Source organism: Lichenostomus cassidix, chromosome 5, assembly GCF_008360975.1.
Source record: "Lichenostomus cassidix isolate B80296 chromosome 5, HeHo_3.0, whole genome shotgun sequence".
In the NCBI taxonomy this organism is placed as follows: domain Eukaryota; kingdom Metazoa; phylum Chordata; class Aves; order Passeriformes; family Meliphagidae; genus Lichenostomus; species Lichenostomus cassidix.
This window is the reverse complement of record NC_139486.1, coordinates 16935637-16960535: the sequence shown is the minus strand read 5'-3', so window position 1 is coordinate 16960535 and position 24899 is coordinate 16935637. Positions and strand designations below refer to the sequence as shown.

The window sequence follows — 24899 nt, the reverse complement described above, 5'->3', positions numbered from 1 at the left end:
CCAGGCCCTGCTGTTGTTAAATTTTTATCCTAATGCCACTATTAACATAAAAACATAGGCTTACATAACATAAAAACATAGGTGTCTTAATTTCTGAGTGAACACTTCTAATTTAGCCTTTTCAAGGGAAATAAGCAACAAATGTCCCTTTCTGCCTCCTTCCCGCTGGTTTATTTCCACCTCAGCAACTGCTTCTGTTAATAGCTAGCACTTGGAAAGGTGAAGTCCCCAATCTGCTCTCTCATTTCTTACAAATACTTAATGGGAAAGAAATTAAATTGCTTGTTTGGATATTTCAAGGATTCTCAAGCTTATTAGAGACGAAAGAGATCTCTGTACAATTGTATACGCATGTTCAAAATAAGCTGGCTCCTCATCTTTTTATGTGGGACATCTCACTTCCAGTCTGTCCATAGTTTATACAAACTAAACTTTCTTATTAGGAATGTAATTTTCTAGCTCAAATAACTCACCATTCACAACTAAGAATAAAGTGATCCATGTTCTTTGGCATCTTCCCTGAAGTCTCACATTATGGCCAGGTACCAGACGTCAGCACCCTAAAATGTGAAAGCCACCAACCTGGACAGAGGGCATTAAGGTCAATGAAACAACAGTGCCCAGGGTTTCCATTTCTACTCTGCAACAAACTGTGGAGTCTCCATCTCACACTGGTTTGGGTGACACCTGACCCTGGAAGACAGTGTCTTCCACCTCTTTCCTGTCAGAGGTTCTCACAGGTGCTGCCAGCTACAGCCATGGCAGCTGGACCGAGAGAGATTGCATATGGTCTGCTGCAAGTATCAGAGAAGAAACTGTCTCTCTCATACAGTGTTTCCCAGAGGAGAAGAGGACAAGCCATTCCCACATAAGCACCCTATCCCTTGCTCTGTTTTGGAGCATGAGGATGCCTATTCTCTGCAGCTGCTGGCAGAGAAAGAACTAAGCAGCCTGTGAGATCTGGGGAAGGCAATTCCTCTTTCCTCAGGCTCCTTCAGCCAAGAGGGACCAGAGGACACATGCAACTTGTCACTCCTCCCATTCTGCATTCTTGGGGGGAAGGATTCTTTCAATCTTTCTTTCCATCCTCAATAAAAGAGAATCATGGCTTTCAAGGAAAGCCATGCTGTCTGAATTCAGTTCACTGACTTCTGCAATCCAGTCTGCAGTTGCGAATCCACGTCTGCAGGATCTCTGGCGAAAGAGTTCATATTTTTGATGTAACATCCACAGGTAGCAGATTTAAATTGTTCTGATTGTCAGAAGATGAAGTGGAGGACCTTGCTCACAGAAGAAAGCAGACAGCATGGCAAGGACTGCAGCTCTACTTCCAGTAGGTCAGGAACAACAGGAAGGTGGACCATCAAGTCACAGTGAGGACGCCTGTCTTCATTTTTTTTTCAACAGCAATAGGGACTGAATGACCCAGGTTCACTTTCCTTCCCCAGATGACAAAGACAACTCAAGGCAGAACAAATTTGATAGAAAAAGACATCATAATATGCTACATTTAATTTAATAAAGTGCGAGGGCAAATAAGATAAAAAAAGAGTAGTGACTTTGTTGTTTTGGGTTTTCTTCCCCTCAAAAGGGAAGTTACATCTTTAAGAAACCACACCAAACCCCTCCACAGTCCAGTTACATATTTACAGGTGGCAATCAGCCACTGGAATTCATATTACTACTGCTAAAAGGCAATTTGAAGATGTATTTTTAGTTTATTCAAGAAGAATGTCAGATATATTGAGAGCAAAATAGTTTTATTATTACCACTGATCTGTGAGCAACTGCATGCTCAAGTCTGTAACATGAGCTTATCACCCAGTATCAGAGCAGAGGCACTGAAATTGCCCTTTTCAGAACACGATACATTCGTTTTAAGGTCTTGAAGTTAATGTGACTATGGCCCTACCTATCTCACTCAGTATAAGTTCCTGAAGAGTTTAGAATACATCTAAGTATCCTCCACAATAAGGACTTTCTCCTGTCTTACATTTTATTATATAAAAATGAATGTGTTACAACAGATCAGAACAGAAAAAAACAGTGGAAACAAAGGCTTTACATACAGCAGATTTTAAAAAAATTAAACCATGATTTGAAACAAACACACAATATATACAATAACAAGCGACAAAAAACTACAGAAAAAGGAAAGTAGCAAGAGCAAAACTCTGGTTTATATGGAAATGCTGAAGGCTAGAACATAGCAATTCCCATGGACACATAGGTAAGTTTTGAGAGAAGACATCAGAGTCTGGTAAGACTGAATGTCCTGCCTAAAATTAAACTCTGCACGGGACTTCTGAAGAAGACCAAACAGCACCGGGATACAGGGAGCAACTGTCACCTAGCAGAATGAGTCCAAGATTTCAAAAAGCACCTAAGCAGGTGACTTAGTCAATACAGAGTAACTGGTTAAAGAGTTAATGCTAAGAACAGCAGCATCACAATACTCACCAAAAAAAAAAAAAAAAAAAAAAAATTAAGGTAGCCATCTCATATCTAATAAAATCATAGGCAAAGAGAATGGCATACATATATTTCAATATTCTTCAGAAAGTACAAAGACAGCCAGAAAGTAACAGAGCATTAATCCTGCTCATGTCAAAAACATTAAGGAGAAAGAATAGCTAAAATGAATTTTAGCCTCCCTTTCTCTTTCTTTGCTATTTTGAGGTACACAGATAACTCTTTTCTCAGTCACTTTCTCAGAAGAGATATGTTAAACTCTTTACAATAGTTAAGATTATTTTGCCAAATAGTTTTGATATAAAATGAATGGAAACCAGGAGCATCTACAAGTCCTCTTGGCTAAAAGAAAAGCACTATTTACACTGTGGAATTTTTTCTCTTCATTCCTCAGACGAAAAAAAGAACATTTTTCTTTAACAACTCAGAAGAAATGAGGTGTGACAAGTGCATGTGAATATCACATTTGCTAAAATTACAGAATTATTCTGCATTATTGTCTATAACACAGTGAACATTCTTTTCAAACGTAGTAAAACAATTATCAAGTAAAAATAGTTTAAAATCCCATTGTTACCTGAACTTTTGCCAATCAAAAGGCAGTACTATAACTTGAAACCAATAACTGAGTCAATATTTCATTTTTCTGTTTGCATTTAGCTGAATAAAAGCACTGGAAAAAGACTTCAGATGGTCACGTAACAGGTACTGACAAACATCTTCACCTCATCTCCTACCTCTCAGTACCGCTACCATTCCTCTACATGGGTCTTCTGGAAAAAGATGCTCAGAAGCAGCAAAGTAGTGGATGCACTACTTCCATGCAATCTGCTAAAGCCTATATATTAAAGAGCCTATTGCAGGGAAAAACTGAAAGACAGAAAGGAAAACAAAAAGACAGAAAGGAAGGCTTGGTTGATTTATCTTCTTGCTTTAAAATAAACCTGGAAGTGTTAAAAGACTACTCTAATGAGGTTTTGCTTCATACTCTGTCATCCTTCCAACCTCAGTTGTATCATGCATATTATAGTCCAAATTGGCTGAGTTTTCCACTTGAAATGGCAACGCAGAATGCCAACTCTGTTAAAGGTCTGTTAGGCTTTGTTAGTTGCTTGAAAAGGCACTCATCTCTTTTCTCTATTTCTTTAATATATTGAAAAGTTTGGGGCTTTTAGATTTTTCACCCCAATTTGGAATACAGAAGAGGGCAGAAGAGAAGAGGGTAGAGAACAGTGTATTCTTCTTTATTTTGAGAAGGCTTTAAGCAACAACTGAGACAGGGAGGACTACAAAAATAGCTGGTTTTAATTTCTGGTATCTTGCATCTTAAGAAAAGGTAAAACATTTATAGGCTTGACAGAGCAAGTTTACATCTTGAAGCAAGCATATATACAGGCTTGATAGGGCAAGTTTACATCTTATGAACTTAAATTACAAAGACTATATATGTGCAGATACCCATTTAAAATCAGAATTGTTGAAAAAGTGAAACTAATCAAGCTATTTCACAATAGTTCTTTTTTTCTTACCAAAAAACCCCAGAAAACTAGCTCTTCTCATTAGGAAGGACTGTAAAGGTAGCAGATCTATCTGATCACGAATAAAGCCAAAAGCAGCTAAACTCTACAATTTAAACTAAAACATCTAAACATTTTAAAAAAGCTAAACATCTCCCAGTGTTAAGAAATAATCTGAATGCTTTAATGTATTTAAAATGTATTTGAACAAATCTCAGCATAGATATTGAATAGAATTATGCAAATTCTTAGATATGTGCACTGAATTAACTTGAAAAATATTTTCAGGTAAACTTCAGATGCTGGATTACTTCAGTGTGTGGAAGGTAATACTGCCTGACAATGAATTATTTGCTTGTGTGCCTTGCTGTGAGTAAAGCTCCATCCTAGGTGACTTGGATAAATGTTCCTGAGAACATTATATAGCATTTTCTGTCAGAAGAAAGACCAGAAAAATCTTGGTACCATGAAAATGAACACAAAACTGAGATAATTCATGGATAAATCCTTGCAAAGACCATAAAACTAGCCTCACTGGTGTAAGTTACTTTGCACCACAGAGAAACACTCGCAGTCTGGGGACACAGCATTCCCTGCTCCTGAGACACCTCCATTAAGAGTGATGTACTCAATGGCAGAAATATAAACACTCATAGCAGTGAAAAATTATTTTAAGAAGTCTGGTAAGATAGACTGAAAATTTCCACCTATCAAAACTGCTTCTGCATATAGCTTCTGTTTACATTGTCCATAAAATAGAAATTAGATCTTTTACACTGTTCTATGAATATAAGCACTACTAAACATGGTAGTTTTCTTGAGATAAATACTCTGTCACTGTTTTCCCCAATACAGCACTGCTACCTTCCTTCCGGTACCTTTTGCTACCAGCACAATTAAGGAGTAAAGAAAAGGATCTCACTGAAGAACAACCTTGTTTCATCCACAGAGCTAAAAGCGGTGTTCCTGGAACATTTCCTTCTGGGCACTCTTTATCCACACAAAGGGAAAAAAACCAAAAAGCCACCCTTCACCACATATTACAGCAAGCAATTTAATGATCTGAGGAAAGAAAAAAAGCAGCAACTTTCACAGACTACACTCACTGTACGTGGTAAATTGTCATTTTCAAAGCAGCAGATGCACGATAAAGGAGACACGGTAAAGGAAACAAAAAAACATTTGGTTATTTCTTGCCAGGTGAGTATCAAAAAAGCTGTGCAATTTTCAGAAGTTATTTCTCAAGTAGAACAGTTACTCCAAGATGTAGTATCTATCACCTACCTTGTAGAAGGGCTCCATTTCTCTTGAAAAAGGTGCTTCCTGGCCAAATGGGTGGACCTGATGTGCTAAAGGGAATAAGAAACAAGTGTGAAGAAAATCACATTTCTATTATAAGTTGCAATTATAAGTTACTAGTTGCATGAATTCTGTTTTGTTCTTAAAGCTAATGTAACATCATGACATTTTTGCCTTCAAGCAAGGGTCTAAAATTTCATGTTAAAAATAGGTTAATTTGATTCAAGATTGACATTCTCTTCACAAGGAAAAACCTTCTCAGCAGAGCATACACCCACATTCTCTTGGAGGAAGAGAGAAAAAAGCAATTTGGAATAAATAATAAAAAACCTCTAATCAATGTCAAAATTATTTACTGAATTCTCAGTACAGCAAAATATATGCCCTTTCCCAAAGATACTTGGTAAAAACTCAAATGTTTTGTAGCTTTCACTCAGCCATGCCAACACGCTGCCCCAGCTAATGTGTCTGCCCAGGACAGCCCAGGCCAGACACCTGGCAGTGCCTGTGCTCACCCACCGAGCCTCCTCACTGCTCCAGAAAACACAGCCCAACACCATCCACCAGCAGCAGCACTGACAATCTCAGCCTTTGCCATGCACTTGGAGGCCACGGTGGCTCCTGCGAGACCCTGCCAGGGTGGTGGCCCCAGGGCTGCCAGGTGCCACTGCCCAGCTGAACCAAGGCCCTGCCCTGAACTCGGACAGGGCCAGGCTCCTTCTGCTTCACCTCCTGCTCATGCAGAGGCTGCCCAAAGGTGATGGCCTTGGAGAGGCCTCGCCTGGCAAGTGCAGCTGAAGGCAACAGTATTTCCAGCACAGGAGAGGGAAGAGGAATGAACACCGGGAGGATCATCTAAACCTTGTTTCCTTCTATGCCTTGGAGCAGCCTCACTGTGCTGTGGGCAACAGACTGTGGAGCATCTGCTCCAACAACCTGTGGTGCTGGTGAGCTGAAGAAGAGGCAAGGCTGTGAGGAAGCTTCCCTGCAGCAGCCACTCACCACCACATCTCAAGGTGAGAGGACCGAGGGGAGGTGACCCTGCTCCTGCCCTGGCTGCAGAAGGCTGTGAGGCCAAGCTGTTATTCCACACCCCCCTACCATCGCTGTGGACACGGTCTGGGAGGAAAAGCCAGATGCCCCACCAGAAGTGCACCATTTTGCTCCACAATGGGAATGTGCTGGGATCAGCCTCTGAGGACCTGGTCCCTACCACCACCATTGACCCCCTCCTGTTTTCCCTGGAACATGGTTATGAGACATGGCAATGAAAAAAAGTGGCTAAAATTCAAATGCCCAGCAGTGCTGAACCAACAGTGCTGATGTGGAAGCTGCCAGGGAGGAAGGAGTGGTGGGGCCATGACCCCAACCCAGCTGAGCCTGTTGAGATGAGCTGAAAGGAGCCCAGCGAAACCAAGCCAAACGAGTGCAGCGGAACGGCTGGAAAGCCACAGCAACTCCGGGGCTGAGCTCCAGCACATCAGAGCAGTAGAAATGGTGGCACAGCCACCTGCGAGGAACTGAACCCAGTGGAGCAGCAGTGCAATTCAACTCAAATGACCTAGCTTTTGGGAGGTTTGCTTGTCATTGTTTTTTTGGTTTACGCTGTATGGCAGAAAACGCTATCCATAGGAGCTCACTCACCATCTTGCCTTTGTTCTCAACTACCATAGGAACTCACAGGAATGATCACCATATTGCCTTTGTCTGGGGAAGCCACATGGACACAACCTACAGGGAGCGTTCACCATCTTGTTTTTGTTCCTGGTAGCGAATACCTTTATTGTGGATAAAATACCTTCTCTCTTTGTATACTTTTGGTATTAATATTGTTGTTATTGTGCATTTCTTATTCCATTCTTTTTTGCTTTCAGTAAATTGTTATCTCAACCCATAATCTTTGCTCTTGTCCTTCTCTTAGTGAAAGGGGTAAGGGAAAGAGAGTGGCTCCTTTGTAGTCTAATTTCTTGTTGGTGTTACAAACCACCACACTCTTTTCCTAATAGTGCCGTTAACTGCAGTCCAGGTGCATCCCTCCTTCCCCTGTGGCACAGCTCATCCTCTCCATGGCCATCCCCAGGTCATGCTGCCCAGAGCAGGAATGTCACCATCACTCCCACTCCTGCTGTGTGGGCAATCCTTGGCAGGAGACCAACTCCTACCTGTAGGAGTTGGGTGATGGGATCCGAGGGCTCAGGCAGAGCGAGTACTTTAAAACCACAGTACCTGGGGCAAATAACTATTTAATGCAGCATTGTCAAGGCATGTGGAAGAAAGAGGCTGCCACAGTCTTTCCTGTAGTCAGGAAACAGGTTTTAAAATCCTCTACAGCTTGAAAACAATCATAGGTGCTCTAATATGCTAAGCTTTTACTGAAATTAGCATAATGAAACTATGCTACCAATATAGAAATAATTGTCCTATGTCCAAATTCAGGCACAATTTCTAAGTAAGGGACTAAATATTCTGTGATAAGATTGCTATAAGGCACTCTGCCTTTTTAAGGAGGCAATCCATCCTCTGTGGGTGCAAAGGGTGAACCAAGCCCCACAAACCATTTCTAATCAAAGTTACTTTTGTCTCCTCTTGCGTTGATTATTGCTACACAAAATGCAACAAAATGAAAACAGGTGCTGCGACACTGACAGCATTAGCAAAGTTCTGATAAAATGCCAAATTGAAAAAAACCACTGCTTCCACAATTATTCTGCAAATAGTCTTGTGCTAGTAGTCTTGTGCTAATATATAAAAAATTCACTATGTTAAAATAAGGACTGTATATAGATCCAAAGCAATTACATGAGTAATAAAAACCTTCAATACTCCTGAACAAAAAGGGGGATTGAGAGAGAGACAGAGAGAGAGGAAGCAAAATGACCAAAAAGAAGTTAAGTAGGTCTACATTCTAAGTGCTGGAGTGCGTGGGGCACACACTTGTCTGAATACACATGCTCACTTCATAGTGCTTAATGCAACCAATTGTTTGCATTCCTTATAGTAAGTGCTCGCTCTTCAGTGTAGCTCCTCAACTCATAGAAGGTCAAGAGCTGTTGAGGGCATTCCCACTCCTGGAGGTTTTCACTCCTGTAACATATGTTACAGTGCATCAGAGTCCCCCTTATCTCTGGAACAGGACCCATCATGCTACAAATGGAAAGCCATAACATAGTCTTGATACTGTACAGATTTGCCAACCAGAAATCACAGTATGGCAACTGTATGCCTTTCAAAAGCCCATGAAAAAAAAAAAAAAAAGTGGAATTCTGAAATGACACTGCAAAAGAAATTCACTCCCAGGCTGTCATAAGTGAAGGAAGAGGGTTAAAGAAAGGAGTGGGAAAAGCATATATATTTGAATAGACAAAATGTCTCCACTAGAGAAACAAAGCCATAGTGATTTATCTTATTTTCCAACTTGAAAAAAGGCCCAGGGCTCTCATAAAAATCTCCATCTGATTCAGCACAAACCCACATGAACTGAGAAAATTAACTGTGTCTTCCCAGGGAAGGAAGCTAAAGAATTAAAGCATGTAAAAAATGTACTGCAGCAACTGTCAAGCCTTTCAAAACAACAAACTTCTGTGTTTGCAGGGCTTTGCTGAAGTTTAGCTATGTCTGATCCACATTGGATAAATTTTCATTCTTTTCCCAAACTTTTGTATGTGAAGTCTCAGAAGGTATTAATTATTAAAATATATTTCAAATTGACAAATGACAGAGTTGAACTATCTCTCATTTTAAAGTGTTCAAAAGCTGCCTCCTCTCTCTTCCAGATTAAGAAACCATTTGAAGAAGTTCATTCTTCCAAAGACCCCCAATTAAAAAAAAAAAACAAACATTTGGACCGTCCCAGGCATTTTTCAAACAAATTGTTTCTTCAGTTGTAGCCTGTAAGCTACAAGGGAAGAGTGGCTGGTTCTCCAACAGAAGTAGCAGCATAATCTGCATTTAGGCAAAACAAAAATGCAAAATCTGTGTTTACTATTTTCTTTTGTAATCAATACCTGATATAAAATTAATATTTATGCCACTAGCTTTATTGACGGAAGAATTTTTCCCCAAATTTGCCAACTAAACACACTGACGAAAGTAGTATCTATCAGACGAAAAGCAGTTACTAGTTTAAACTCTTATCTCACTGTGAAGAAACCTGGGGCCTGATACATTTTTGTTATGTATACGTTTGGACTGGCCTGACTCTGAGAAGCAGATGAGCACAGGGCACTTGCAAGGGTGGGAGGAAGATGGACCTTGATCAACCATAAAAAGCTGAGATTTCAAACAAACGTCTTGAAAAAATCATTTGTATAGTTTATGAATTAGACAACACACGAAACATCAACAGTTGTCCGGCAAGGACCGTTGGTTTGATTTTCAGAAAATACTAGCATTCGAAGTGTACACTCAGCCAAGAGGATATCCAAGCTGCAACAGTATCTCTAGCAAATGCATAAAACAGGATCTGATGGTACAAGTTCAGATGCATCCAGTGCATGATCAACCCCTCTCCAAAGCATAGTCATTGGCACTGTGTCATCTGTGCACCACCACAGGGAGCAAATGAAGTATTCACAGTCTGCTGAACCTGTATCTGATAGAACTGATGGAGGACTGTGTTCAATCCCCGAGGAACTGGGAGCCACCTCTGATCAAACCCCACCTTTCCCATGGATGTGTTAGCAATTTTTAATGGCAAGTGGGACTTGATTTCCACTCAAGGCAAGCGATGAACTGTTCTTTCTCTGAAGACACAACCAGCAGGAAACTTCATTGTGCCACTGGGCCCCAGGCATGGGAAGCTTCTTGACTGCAGGGATTTTCCTGAGGAAAGGCTCTTCCATAGGAAAATGCTGCTCTGCTGAAATCTAAAACATTCTACAGGAATGCGTTGATTTGAACATTGTTTCTGCTGGAAAGGAGGCCAGTATGAAGGCTGTCCAGCCAGTGAGGGTTCATGGCAGCTGGCCAGCCCAACCAGGAGCTCCCAGGGCATACAGAAGCAATAATGTGTTTGAGCCCCCTTGATTAATTATTCCTATCAAAACTTATGGTGGACATTTATAAAAATCTTCAAAAGGTGCACAGGCTTCAAGAAAGTTAAAAAAGGAAACATAAATCCTTTGTCTTCTGGAATTCACATCAGAACAAGGAGACTGCAGTCTTAAAGCCAAGCACTAAAAAAAGCTGGAGTATGAATTCTCTTGCACAGTTGCAGTATTTCACAACTATGCCAAAAGCTCTCACAGGCTTCTTTGTCAGAGAGGCTTGATTAATAGATTTAAAAAACCCAAACAACTAAAAATTCAAACTAAATTCAATTGTGTGGGACTATACACCACAATTACGGGATTATGAAAACACAGAAGGCAGGCAATAAATACAGACCAATGACTATGTTACCAAATATGTCCACAGAGTGATGGTAAAGCAGGAAGTCACGGAAAGAGGGGAAAGCAAACATACAAGCCAACACCACCCCCTGAACACACATTTCAAAGGCCTTTGAAGCTGAGACTTATTAACCCAATGAAGGACAGCTCAGTGGAGAGGAAGGGGAACTGCTTTACACACACAGATCTTAGCCCACCATGACCAAGAGGAGGTGGAATCAGCTGCTGGGCCATAGTGGCTGGGGCCAAAGCACATCCTGGCTCTCAGGAAAGCCTGGACTACAGAGCAGGACAGCTCACTAAAGGATAGAAATATGAACAGTGTCAGCTGTAAGCTAACAAGCTGTTGCATGCAAAATACCCAACACAGTCTGCAGTAAGCAAACAGCTACTAGACCACAAACAGGCAACAAGGAAACAGCCCTTGCAGCCCTCCAGCCCTTACCAGTGGCAAAAATGACAGCAACAAGAAAAGATGATTGACTGAAGTGCCTCTACATCCAGCTCAACCCAATACACTGCAACCACCCCTCTTTGCCCTGGGGGCAATACCAGCTATCAGGACAGCTATACAGTTGAAAATTCCTGGGAACAGAAGCTGCCACTGCCAGGTGAAGGGAAAGAAGGCATCACTATACCCATGCTGTAAGCATTCCATTACCAACCACCCACAGTGCAAAACGCTTCTCTGCCAAGTCTCACTGACATTTCTGACAAAGCGTGAACTGAAGGAAATGTCAAGGACACCAAACCTAGAAGCAACAAACCACTTTTTTGGTCAAAGACTAACCAATGAAGCATCTTGCAGGCTTAGAAACCCACTTCCAAAAGTTTCTGAGAAGCAACTAAACCACAATTAGTCTTACATTCAAGTTGCTGATAACAGTAGTTGTAGATGCCTTATCTGGATGGAGCCCACTAAACCCTCTATCTAGCGGTATCAGGGAATGATGGTCTTCACAAGCACATTCAGCTCCTGATGCCAAAAGGATGCAGACTGTTACTACAAGGTATATAAATGGTTGTCCAACTAAGTTCTAAGATTTCAGTTTTTACCATTACTTGAGAAGTAAATTTAGGACGGTGCTGTAACTGAGAAAAAAAGCTTACGTTTTTGTGGGAATACAGCATTCCTTGATGCTGGAAGATGAATAGTACTTGCTTACAGCAATCACCCTGTGCAAGGCATGAGAAATATTCCCAACAACAGCGGTGAGCAGCCTTCTTGGCTCCTGTGCTGAACAAACGTGGTCTGCAGAGTGTCTGTTTGATGGCACAGGAGGAGGTCACTTGGTCCAAACCACACTGCCATGAGCTTGTATAGTGCACCCAAGACAGACAGCAGCTCCTTCTGCTTGAGGACTCTTCTAACACTTGTCAGCTCTTCAGTGCTTGCAGTGGAGAGCTCACATCCTTCCACTGTTTTATCAGCTTCCTTTTCTACACTCAATTTTAATGCCATTACTGCATGGGGACTAAAAACACTACTGCACTGCAAAGAGGGTCTAATTCTCTCCATCTGGGTATATAACTATAGTTGTTTTAATGAATTGATCACTGTCATTATACATTTTGAGCAATTTATATTGTATTTATATACTGCTGGACCTGTAATACTTGTGTTTTGCTAATGAGGAAAGAAAAAGTCTAATCCTTGCCATCAGCTTGCTGGCAGTTAATATCACAATTAGCAATCACCTAGCAACAAAACAAGTAAGCTTCCTCTCCAAGCAAAGTGAAAAAACCTCTACTAACCTGAGCTAATGACAATACATGTAAAAAAATCTCTAAGGCTGGTGCTAATGTACTTCCTGAATTCAATGAAAACTGATTACTTTAGAGATTTTAAATATATATACTCATTACTCCATCTTCTTGAATTTTCCATAAATGACAAAACATTATTGTTAAAGAGATTTATGAATTCACAATACAGATTTTTAATTTATGACTGCTAATATAATATTCTGGCAATGCTTCTCTTTTCTCTGCAATTCCCTCTTTTACTGTCTCTCAGTATCTCACTTACTGCAACATGTGAGACTGAGACTGTAAGCTCCTAGATGGAGTCTTTCCTGGTTTCTCTAGGGTGGCTAACACACTTTCAAGTGAACAATAAAATTTTGATCCCTTGCACACATTAAACGAGTTTTCTGTATGACACAACTGCCAGAGGGATTACATCTAAATTTCATTAAAGACTAAAGAAAAGTTGCTCATGAAAGCCACTCATGAACAAAATGCCTGAAAATTAAATTCAATGCTTTTTGAAGGATGAAGTGAAAAGCTGGTCAAATCTTTACATTTTCCAAATAGCCAAAGCCATTCTCCTACCACTGTCTTCACTTAAAATAAGTAATTATGCAAGAACATTGTAGAGGAGCGGGGAATAAAAAAAAGGTTAAAAAAAACCTCAGATTTCCAGAATCAGGGATAAAAATAGTAATTCATAATTTCATGAAAAGCATAGTCATGTGTCCTTTGAAGCCTGTAAGCAACTCAACTGTGGTGCTCAAAAGGCCCCTCTCACTGCTGGTGTGATATATGAAGGCTTCTCATTCCCTCTGTGAGACACTGTAGCCCTTGGCCGGAATGTTGGTCTTAACTGAGAGCCAAGTATTATATATTTATGGACAACACCATAGGATTTATTTAAATAAATGAAAACATCAAAATTTCTAGAGAGTTGTTTCAAGAGAGGTGGGTATTTGAGGTACATCAGCCTCATAGTGCAAAGTGAAAACCTCTCATTAATCTGTGTTTAAATATTTTAAGATGTATTTTGCAAACACAAGATAATTCCAGGCTGAATACTGAAACAGGAGAAAGTCCAGATATACTTGAAAATTCATGGTGAGGCAACCGTCCCATGTTACTTTTAATAAAGGAGATTTGTCTGCATTGGGAATTGGGAGAGGCTGTCTATCAGCCTCCAGTTCTAATTCTGCCTCTACCATTGAAATCACACGGTGACTCCAGGGAAGTAATTTCATCCTTTCTGTCTGAATTTTATTTTTCTTCTTTTGTACGAAAAACAGGCTTACTGACAGAGACTACGTATCACTGGAAGGAATAAAGAATCTTTAAGTAACAACACAATAGGTGAGGGAATAGTCTTTTGAAGTGCATGTAGTTAAGGAGGGACCAACACAGCTCACTTCTAGAGCATACTTGTTATTTGTTCCCGTTTCCCTCACTTTGAAGTAAGGAAAAATACAAGGTTACTTCATGTGCTGAAGTGCTGTGTTTCTCCTTATTTCACAACTGCTATTAAATGGTTCCTAGACTATCTATCTCTAGATAAATAACTGGTAGTTGTCAGGCAAGGGAAACTTCAGAGTTACCCAAACTTGCTCCTATGCTACAGAGTGTGCCTGTGCCAGCTCATGCAGGAACCACAAGTCAGTGTCCTGATGACCAGACGAATAAAACATTCCGTTTACAGACAGCCACTGGCCTCTGAGACTGCAGAGGACTGCAGACTTTTTTGGGCTACAGCAGCATCAAATGCTGACCTGGCCAACAGGGAGAAGTTTGATTCTCTTCTATTCTACAGAATCAAAAATGGAGCACTTCAGTGCTCTGCTTCCATTTGCTGCAAAACAAGTGATGGGAAAAAAGAGGTTCATTTCTGGTTTGGTTTTACTTGCTCAAAATTGCACTGGAAGAAAAAAAAATTCTTTAATCTCAGGTTCTGGAAAACAAGTGAGTCCTATAAACTGCCTATATCTAAAGCCCACCTTCACTTTCCACTTAATGTAAAGAGTTTGCTCTGATAGTTAATGCTACCATGCAGACGAGGCTCTAGAGAACATCCACACTGACCATCTGAGCAACTGAACTGCAGTGAAACTGCAGAGCTGTTAACCAGGCACAACACTGTAATGTTCTTCTAAAAGAAAGATTCTCCCAAATCAGAACTGAGTAATTTTTTTTAAAAGCCCAAGGTCACACAATTGACTTCTGTTATTCTAGTCCTGAATTCTCCACTTATTATTTTGCAGAATTTCCAACAGCTTTGCTGGTAGACCTGCCTGGATTCCAGAAATATTTCCTACATGAAGCTCCCACTCACATCTCTAACCACGGCTTAACCATGGCCTGTCAGTCAGTTGGACTTGAGAGTGACGATACACACACCTCCGCTGGAACAGCTCATCAGCCATTCCTGAGAACACATCACTTGCTCATTTTAAATACACCAATGTACCTTGAACATGCACAAAGTTATAAATCTGTACATATGCAAAAGGGCAAATCTGATCTCAAGTGAAACAGAAATAGAGAAATAGATGGGGAAAAGGGAAGCGAGGCCTTGAAGTGTTGTGTGTGTGTGTGTGTGTGTGTCTCCTCTGTCAACTACTTTACATTGCTTGCTGAAATTCTTGTTCATCCAGAATGGTGCGATTCCTCATTTCACCAGTTTAAGTACTAAGGGAACTTAAAACTAAGTGTGAGCCACAGGCTGCTGCCAGTATGAACTCCCCCTTCACCACTTGCTCTAAGCCAAGGCGCTTACCAGCTGAAATTTTCCATACTTGGTCTTTCTCATTAATCTTGAATGAATGTGGTTCAGACAATTCAAAACTAATCTGGCTTCTGGAATTACAGCAGCAGAGGACAAACGAATGTTTAACCTCTCCCCTGGAACATGTAACCTCTCCCAGATGCTAAGGGTATTTTTCCCTGGGAAGCTTAATATGCTTATAGGATCTGCAACACTGCTGCAGAGGAGGGTGCAGAGATTTGTGCTCACTGGGCCATACACCAAAATGTTTGATGCACATGCCAGAAAGTTAGGTAAAAGCAGAAAAGATGATGATGATGATGATTACAACAGCATCAGAACTGACGTCAAGTATTCCCATATTTGAAAAGCCCCAATTAACATACTTATCATCTCAATTCTACCTCTTAATGCATATCTACTACATGAGTCCTGCATTCAGTGGTCATACCCACATCCCCTGGAAGATCTGAGCCTAAGACACTGCACAGCATGCAAGGTGCTCAAAAGATAAATGACAGATAGTTTGGGGATGCTATCACCAATACAAAAGTTTAATGCATAAATAAGGTATTATCCTTAGAGACACATTTTTAGAAATAAACTGCTAAGGTATAAAAAATTTAGTATCAAAATGTGTCAGTTTTCACTCCTTACGAGCCCAAGATTATTCCTTCTGAAGAACTGAGAGCTGTATTTTATGGATGCGGGACAGACATACCAGTATACACAAAAACCCCTACAGCATCTAACAACGGGCCGTTTCACCTAGTGGTCTGGGTCCACAACAAAAAAGACAATGGAGAATTTAGCATTTTTTGCATTCAGAAGCATTGTAGAGACACCGCCTGTATCAATTCTAGCACCCACAGAGCTATAGAGAAATAATTTCCATTCAGAGAAAGGAAAACATACACACCGAGGTAACCAGGTAACTCCAAAGACACCCAGTAAACAGCAGCAGAGCAGAATCAGCCCCCAGACACTTCCCTCAGCTCCAGGCCCCTGCTGACAGCCCACACTGCTGTTGTTAGGGCTCCTCATCACTGACTGACATTAGCTGCAACTGCAATTGCTCAGCTTTTCTCCTAGATGTATCCCAAATGTTTCAGGTTGGCTGCAGAGGAAATTAAAAGACGAATTATAACATGCCCTCTATTTTATAATAAATTTAAAGCAAACAGCTCAAGTTTGATGAAATTCTACCCTATCAGCTCAATCCAGTCAGGAGAAGATGAAAATTTTCCACTTATTCTTGAGAACTCTTCAACTCAACAAGGCCTCAAACTCAAGGGGCAGAGCAGATGAAAATATCTCACAGATATTTACACTGCAGAAGTCCCTTCCCTCTCTGCAGCCTCTGTCAAAGGAAGAACCCCACTGCACTGTGGCTGGGAAGTGTGCATGATTTGGACTTCCCTGGTCTCCAGAACAGGAGTGCTCCTAGTTAATTTTACAGGAGCAATAACTACAGCACCCAACTTCCACTACCTTCTACTTAAATTTTTCGAAGCAGAGCTATGAAATATAGAATTTCATATATTCTGCAAACCTAACTGTAGACAAATACTCAGAGGACTTAATTTTGACTCATTTTAGACACTTTCATTTAACAGAAAAATAAACCTCCTACCTGTAATGGAAAATAAAATTCAGCGTGCATCTTTAATCCTTACCTCTATGAACAGCTGTTCAGCCTGTTGAGAATACTAACACTGTACTTAATAATAGTCTAATAATTCTCTCAAGTTACAATATTATCTACATGAATGAAGGAACTCAGTGAGGAAAAGAAAAGCTGACCTTCACAGAATTTATAGTGAGAAGTCTCTCTTCTTCCTTTAGGCCAGTGATTTCTCATATGACTAATGAAGCTGTATCGCTAAAAAGGAGACTACTTTTCCCAAAATTGTCTTAAAACATTGTCATTTCAACAAATCTCAGCTTCCCCAGTGGAATTCATGATGTAGTCTGTTTCCCTCTGTTTGTTGCTTCTCCTCAGCTGCTTGTTCAGAAGTTGAATGGATTCAGTAAGACAAGGCTTTAACACTGCTCTTCACTTGGGGATTTCCAGGAGAAAGAAGAGGTGTAGGAATAAATGATATATGAAGAAAGTGAAGCTTTACAACTGCTTTTGCAATGAGGCACTGGTTTCTGCATCTCTGCTTTATCCACTGTGACTCCATGTGGTAAAGTTTGAAAAAAATCATCATGAACATGAAAAAAAGTCACAAGAAATCACAAATATCAGAGTTTATCTTTTCCATATGGTATTTTTACAGCAGTTTGATAGCAACCTTGTGCCAAAACACAAAACCATACAGTGAGAGTCTAGGCAATCTACTCTTTCTTGACAAAGCCCAAGAAAGTTACCGAATAAACCCAAATATGGCAATTCAGCAATCCTCAGTGCCCCTCCCTGAACAGCTCTGGTTTAGCAGCCTGTGGAGGAGACCACAAGTTCTCTCCCCGACAAACCAAGAGGTTCTGGGAGGTCCATCTGCTGGTGGGCAACCCAAAAACCAGATGTATTTAACTAATGAAGAGCAGAATCTCTGCAGCACCAAAAGAAGCTGCTAAGGATGAGTATGGTTATCTATCACATACTGTGTAATTCTCCTTTCAGTTGAATTGGTATCTGCCATGCAGCTGCAAAATATCCTTATTAACTAGCAAAAATATGTTCAAGAGTGTATATGCACTCTCTCTCTGTGTAATTAATCTCCAGAGTAAAGCTGTTCCTTGGATCACCTCAAATGTAGAAGATCAGTGAGCTAGATTACAGGAAACAATTACTTTATGGTACACTGGTGTTTAGAAAGAGACAGTGACACCCTGACATCCCCAGACAGCATTTGAACCCTCTAAAGCAGCAAATCACAGAAAATATCAAACTGTGCTTTTCAAACATCAGATGATGCAAGCTTGTTCATTCTAGTGAAATTATACGAATCAATCATAAAATGAATGGGACACAATCTTTCAAACATTCAAGAGGCAATTAATTTATAAAGTATCCGTTTACTACAACCAATTAAGCAGAAATATTTTCTTCACGTGTCAGTGTAAATTCGGACAAATCAGGGAAGAGAAATATGGAACAAATTACTTTGCCAAACCACTCCAGTTAATTCTTGTGTTGGTGGTTTCATTGATATTAAAGTCTTTTTTTTAATGCCATGTACAAAACATCACTGAATTTTCCAGCCTACACACAAAGGGCTAATAGTAAATACACATGAACTGGAAAGCAGAAAGCTCAGCCATTTGCAGGACTGAACCATCCAGACAGCTGCCTCTCCTAGATGTGGCCAAAACACCTGCGGCTCTCACTTCAACTGGAACATGCTCAACCAACAACTCCTTTTTAGAAATCCCTGCACCTAAATTTCAGATCACAGAGAAACATGACTCAAAGCAAAGCAGCCTTGGATGCCTTCAGCAGAAATTGCAGTCATCTCATTCCACTCTTAACCCTTTTAAAACCATTTTTCTGTCCTGCTCCTAAGAGGACCTGCCACATTGTTGTCATTCCAATCCCTGTTTATAAACAATCTCCTCCTCATTAGCTCCTCTGCTGAATCTATTTTTGGGTTTTATTATTGTCTGTATTCTATTTCAGAAATTTTATGGCTCATTTGTACAGCCCTTAGCATCTCAGCATGGGATAACTTCACAACTAAAGTGTTATTAAAGCTATTTACACGAATCCCATAGACAGGACAAGGGCCTGTGTTTCTTCATCAGCTTGTGTGGAAACTCATCTGATGGGTTTGTCTCTCAGTCTCTCTTTCCCTGAGAGACTGAGAGACAAACTTGAGCAGCAAGTCAGGTCCACTAGATTATGCAAGAGAAGTATAATGGAATAAAAACAAAATGGACAAAAATGTAGCATGTAACAAGGGCTTTGGATGGGAATTAAGACACTTGGTTATAAACAAGTCCAAAGATTACAATTCAGCTCAAAGAAAGGCATGCAGAATGCACTATTTTAATGGCTTTGTCTAGAGATAAAGGGTCCCTTCTATTAAAGGAAAGGTTATTCTCTGTGTGCTCCCCATGCAACCCAATCTTGCCCATTATTCAGGCTACAGTACCCTGAGCGGCAAGATGATGTTTGCTAACCTCTCAGTGCCACACTGGAAAACATTTTTAAGCATTGAACTTGAAGTTTTTTTCAAACCTTAATGATTCCATTATTTACCTATGAAAGCAGTTTTAACAAAGGCTTATGTGAAATGCAGAAGGGAAATCAAGAGCATGGCAGATGCTCCTAAACTTCCCTAACTTGTGGGCACAGCAAACTGAAAAGCAAAGGTTTCAAGTCTGCCCACATAGGTGTTTCACACTGAGAAGTTCCACTGAAAAAGTAAAGAAAGAAAAAAGCTGGTAATACATAACAGCTGTATAATCCCTACACAACTGTTGACTCTTAGCCACCCACAAAGAAACAGCTTCCCTCTGGGGAATGGCAGAAAAAGTGTCACTATTTCATGCAGTCTTGCATGAATAGACTGCATCAAAACATTTCCTGTTGAGTTCACAATGTCTGCAATTCTTTTTGGTAATTCCCCCTTTTGCAATTCTCCTTCTGAGGGAAAGGAAGAGGGAAGACCTCTCTTTCTACTGTCTCCAAGCAAGCTCTAGTGTTCAATCCCAGACCATTACAGTGTTACATGAGTGCATATTGTGGTCTCTTCAACAGGGCAGCAAGGCTTAGTGCCCGCTTCCCTCCCCAAGGAAAACAACGATGCTCACCACTATGGCACTGACCGGAGACAGTGCTTTTAATTGAAGTAGGAACTGCCTGATCTGCATCTCTGAACAGGCCAACAAACAAAAGCTGGCACTGACATTCATCTGTAGGATGGGTTGTGAAAGGGTGACTCCAGTGCCAGTTTCATAGTAACCACTAGGAAAAAAAGTTTCCCCAAAGGAAAACAGGGAGTTCAATCTGCCTCCTTTCCTTGGCTTCCCTTTTAAAGAATACAAATAAGCTTCCTGAAAAACAACAGGCCTTTTGATGAGGCAATAGCGTTCCTCCATGTTTTTGTTTGTTTGTTGAAAACACTTGGATTTCACAGGAAGCACTAACAAATGCAAGTGGGGATCAACTTAGTTAAAGAACCTTAAAAAGCAACAGGACACACATCTCTTGCTTCAGCCACTAAACTGGATTGTCTCACTGGCTCAAGCAAAACTTCTGAATTATTTCCCTAACAAAAGAAAGGCGCTTTTAGGTCCTATAATCTCATTTCAAATCCTTTTACCCACTCCCTTCTCTTTTTGGCCTTGAAATTGCAATCCTCTTTCAGGACTAATCTTGGGACTAATTGGTGCCAGCACTCCGGTTTCTCTCGCCATTTCTCCCCTCCCTACCGCATTGTTCAGGTGCCGAAACGGACGGCAGGCCAGGGTTCAGTGCCCCTATAATGAGTCTGTTCCTACAGAGTAACTGTTAACAATTATCAGGAAGCATTTTGTCTTTAAATTGCACAGCAGGAGCAGCACGATTTCACAGAGCCAGAGAATTGCTTCACTGTCGCTCATGAAGCTCCCCAAGTTCGTAGGTGATGAGCAGGCTGGAGGGCAGTGTGCAGGGTGCCAAGCCCAGGCTGAGCCTCCCAGCCGGGCATGCAGAGTGGCAGGCAGTGCCAGCCTCTCCAGAGCTCCCCATGGCAGGAAGGAGGGAAATGATGAGCACCCTGCACATCTCACCTACAGCAGCTGCCAAGGAATGTGTCAACAGGATGAGACTGAATTGGTGTGGTGAAAGGACAGTCTGCATTTAAAAAATACTGCAGAATACAATTCCCTGAAGAACAACAAGCAAAGAGGAGATTTGGGAAAGCCTGCTACTTTTCAGCTCATGACTGTATTTGCAGGTAGTGCCAAAAAGGAACAATTACTTCTCTTACCAAGGGAATAGCAGTGTCGACCGTTTTCCATTTTCTGACATTTTCTCAGACTTGGAAGCAAAATTAGTTTTTCTGTATTTGGAAACTTCCATCTAGGAAGTGCATTAAAACAAAACTATAAAAATGCTGTTTCCAATGGATGTTCATTTCCAGCAAACCTAAGGCTAACCTTGAGTTTTGATTCAGGCAAAATAAGCCAAAAGCTTCAGAAGTTTTCAAAGCTTCAGAAGTTTTTGTTGGTTTTTACATCATCAAGTGTACACATTAAGTTTTGGCACTTTGGTATCATACAGCGCCTTCTACTTTCCTGAAGCTGAAGGGCAACACAAGAATCTCCATCCGAGATATACACTGCTTCCATCGCGCCCCCCAGCAGTGCCCTGGAGTTTAACCACAACTGGGGCTAAATCCACACTCCTATTCACCACTGCCTTTAGACATCTGCAAGGAGGTATGTTATGAAGAACAGATTAGGATCAAAAAAGGAAAATTATACAACTTGCTTCACTCTCCTGAAAGATCAGCATTTCTTGTGGAGCATCAGTGAGAGACAAGCTGTCAGGCATCAAGACTCCTGCAGAAGGCAGCACACCAGACACTCAAGTCTCACTAGATTTAGGGAATCTACCATTACGGCCAAGAGGCAACACCGAAGATACCCATGTAGAAAGGAATGCTCAGCCAGCATCTCATTACCATGGGAGATAAAAGCAGTCTGTTACTGCAAGAACATTCTAGAAATGGTATGGGTACATAACAGTTACACAGTAAGGACACATCATTTATCTCCAGTCACAGAAATTAATAGCAAGTATGAACACAGAGCTAAAATTACTGATGATTTTTCTTCATTTGCCCCATAGCTTTAGATCAGGTGGTTTCTCAGTGGCTTAGTTAATATGGGTAATAAATTAAGGGCAGTAAGTTAATTCTGCACATATTACCATCCTTGGAATACTAGGTTCCCCCACCACACTAAAGCCATCCACAAGCAACACCTTGCTGAGGAATTCATGTTATAGATCAGCTGGAAAAAAGGCATTTAAATTTTCCATTTCTTAAAAATGCAGTTTGCAAATGTGCTCAGGATCCATTGCTTATTTCTGTTTGCCTTTGTGTCACAAATTTCAGGCTAAGGGCTCTCCTCAGGTCATCCAATTCAGCTTTCTGCCAGCAGAAAACTCCTTCCCCTACAGTCAATTTTCTAAAATTTTATTGAATCACTTTTCAGCACTCTACCAGGTGGATTTCCTTTAAGAGCCTAATTCAGTCTAGTAAGTTCATTATTTGCACCTGGTCAGTAACAAAGAAAAGATAAGCCACGGTCTGTGTACTTGTCTCCTTTCCACATGCTATCAAAATGGGAAGTTTTCCATCCTAGTGTCAAAATCTGTTCGCAACAGCAATACAACAGCAGCAGAGAGACATCTGCATGAAAGACAAGCAATTGTGTCTACAGAGAGGTATTATTAACTTGTTTATGGCATCAAAGCAACCTCCCTTTTCTACGCTGCAGTTTGAAACCTGGTAATCAGAAAATAACAAGTGAAGACCAGTTCCTGCTGCCAGTTCCCTCTCCTCAGGTCAGAGTCCCCGGGTAGTGTTTGTCTGCTTCAGAGCATCCCAAGTGCCTGTGCCAGCCCAGGCTGCTGCGCTGCTACTGCATTAGAACATCAGGCTGGAAGATGCAGCGGAATGCTGAGCAATCTGCCATGCAAATGACCGTTTCTCACCAAGCCTGTGAAGACCAAGGAATCATGAAGTTGAGGTAAAGCATTTTTTTCCCAACTGTTGCTTTACCTGGCACTGGAAAGCTTTTCTATAGCGTTTAAATGACTTGAAAGAAACAGGTCTGCGAGTCAAGAAATCTTTCAGGCACCCACCAGATTATAACTGAGCCAATAGTAAGCATGATGATTCCTCCATGCTCTTCTGGAGAGAAACTCTTCTTTGGGAGCCAGGCGTACAATAAATTTACTAGGACAGCACTGTGCCATCTCAATAAGATTATGGCTCAATGACGTATTTTCACTGGTAGAAATGCTTTAAGAAAGTCTTCATCCTTGAAAAGCCCCAATACCTTAGAAAACCCCACAACAAATCACCAGGATCACACTTACAGCACAACTACACAAGTGTCTTCATCAGCACAACTAAGAGGACAGTTTGCTATTGTGCAAGGGCAGCAAGAACATCTTAAAATGACTTTGCAAAAAAAAAAAACCCAAAAACAAAACCAAAAAACAAACAAAAACAACAACAACAAAAAAAAACCAACCAAAAAAAAAAACCCACACCACAAACCCCCTAACAAACCTCCAAATCAAAGCCCAAAAGCAACCCTCTACTGAACAGCCAGATGATACTGCTTTGAGGATCCTCAAGGCTCAGTGGCAAGTCCAAAGAGCTGGTGAAAAGTTTCCTCTACCAGTTTGGGGGATTAACTGATGAGACAGCAACTGTTAGTGGGGTTTTCAGCTGTAGTGCCTGAGAGTGTCACCCACAGAGTACCAGCTACTCTTCTAAGGGACACTTCATACCTTTTATATCCACTGTAGTAAGCCAAGGATGGCAAACAGGCACAGAAATAGACAAAAATTACCCTTTTGTTTTTGGGGGGCTTTTTTGGGCAATGCCACTCAACATAAACCAAACCCCTACAGCTCTTGTTCCATATAATTACAAAATGTAGAGCTCATCAATACAAATTGCCCTGTTTTCAAAGCAGAGTTTTGACAGTAATATCCCCAGGGTGACAGAAAAAGACCAGCTGTAACACTTCCAGGGGAAATTTCCATTTTCTTTTTCCCCCAGATCTGACCAAGTCTACTTCTACATCTGAAGGCAAAGGCAGCAAAATATACTTAATAACCAACAGATCTACATTGCTTTGGCAATAGAGTTGACTGTAGCTCTTAAACTATCATGGAATAAATGTATTTGTATAAAGCCTTCCTTTTACATTATATTATACTTGCAAGTTGCAAAATAAAAGCTGGCTACTCCAGAAGCTTTGTTTGTTATTAATTCCCTTAAGTTTAGAAAATTATTTCGTTCTAATTAATTTATTTATTTTTTTAATCTCATGAGAAAAATTGTCTTCTTCATCTTTCATATGCAAAACAGCTAAAGAGAGAACAATTTTTTATATAGAGAAGGAACTCCAATTAATAGCAATCTTAAATACTTGGGGAGCTGTTAAGAATTTTGCCATTGATCAGGCAGCTGCCTGGGAAAAAAAAAGCGCCTTTTTAGGAAAGTTACATAATTAAAAGTAACTCAATTCCTTTTTGTTTATATTTTTTCTCCATCTGCTTATCTAGATGAAACATAAAAATTGATGAAACCCAAATGATGTCAAATTTGCTAAATTTACATTTCTCTTTCATATACTTTTACTGGAACCTGCATCCTGCACTGCCATCAATTATGAATTCCCAGTGCTCCTTGGACATTTGAAAGCGCTGGTACATTTTTAATAACCCAACCTTCAGTATCTGCATTACTATGCAATTCATTTTGCCAAATTCCATATATTCTGTCTTAAAAAAACACCACCCTCACCCCCATCACACTAGACTAAACCACAGCATTATACATGCTTCTAAACACTGAAGTGGACGTGTCAAAAAGAGTCTGTTCTGAGCATCTTAGCTTTTCAAACTAACCTTAGGAAGTTCTCAACCAAGCCTGTAACCACTGTTTGAACAGAATTTCTTCTGGAAGGATATATAATGGAATTGTGATAAAAATAGTTACAGAAAAAAAGCAGTGAGAGGCGTAGCGCTCTGCAATA

The 24899-nt window shown here is 40.6% G+C and overlaps 2 protein-coding genes across 10 annotated transcripts in view; one reads left to right on the top strand and one right to left on the bottom strand.

Annotated features, from left to right (window-relative positions):
- The window catches only part of ZC3H14 (zinc finger CCCH-type containing 14), a 503257-nt gene that overhangs the window by 356214 nt on the left and 122144 nt on the right, over positions 1-24899 (top strand). The gene's annotated exons all lie outside the window — the stretch shown is intronic.
- Positions 1-24899, bottom strand: part of FOXN3 (forkhead box N3) — a 209453-nt gene that overhangs the window by 68626 nt on the left and 115928 nt on the right. For all 9 annotated transcript variants that reach the window (XM_085061576.1, XM_085061575.1, XM_085061580.1 and 6 more), the window contains one exon: positions 5274-5338. In XM_085061576.1, the coding sequence (XP_084917702.1) occupies positions 5274-5338 (65 nt within the window). The remainder of the gene's footprint in view (positions 1-5273; positions 5339-24899) is intronic.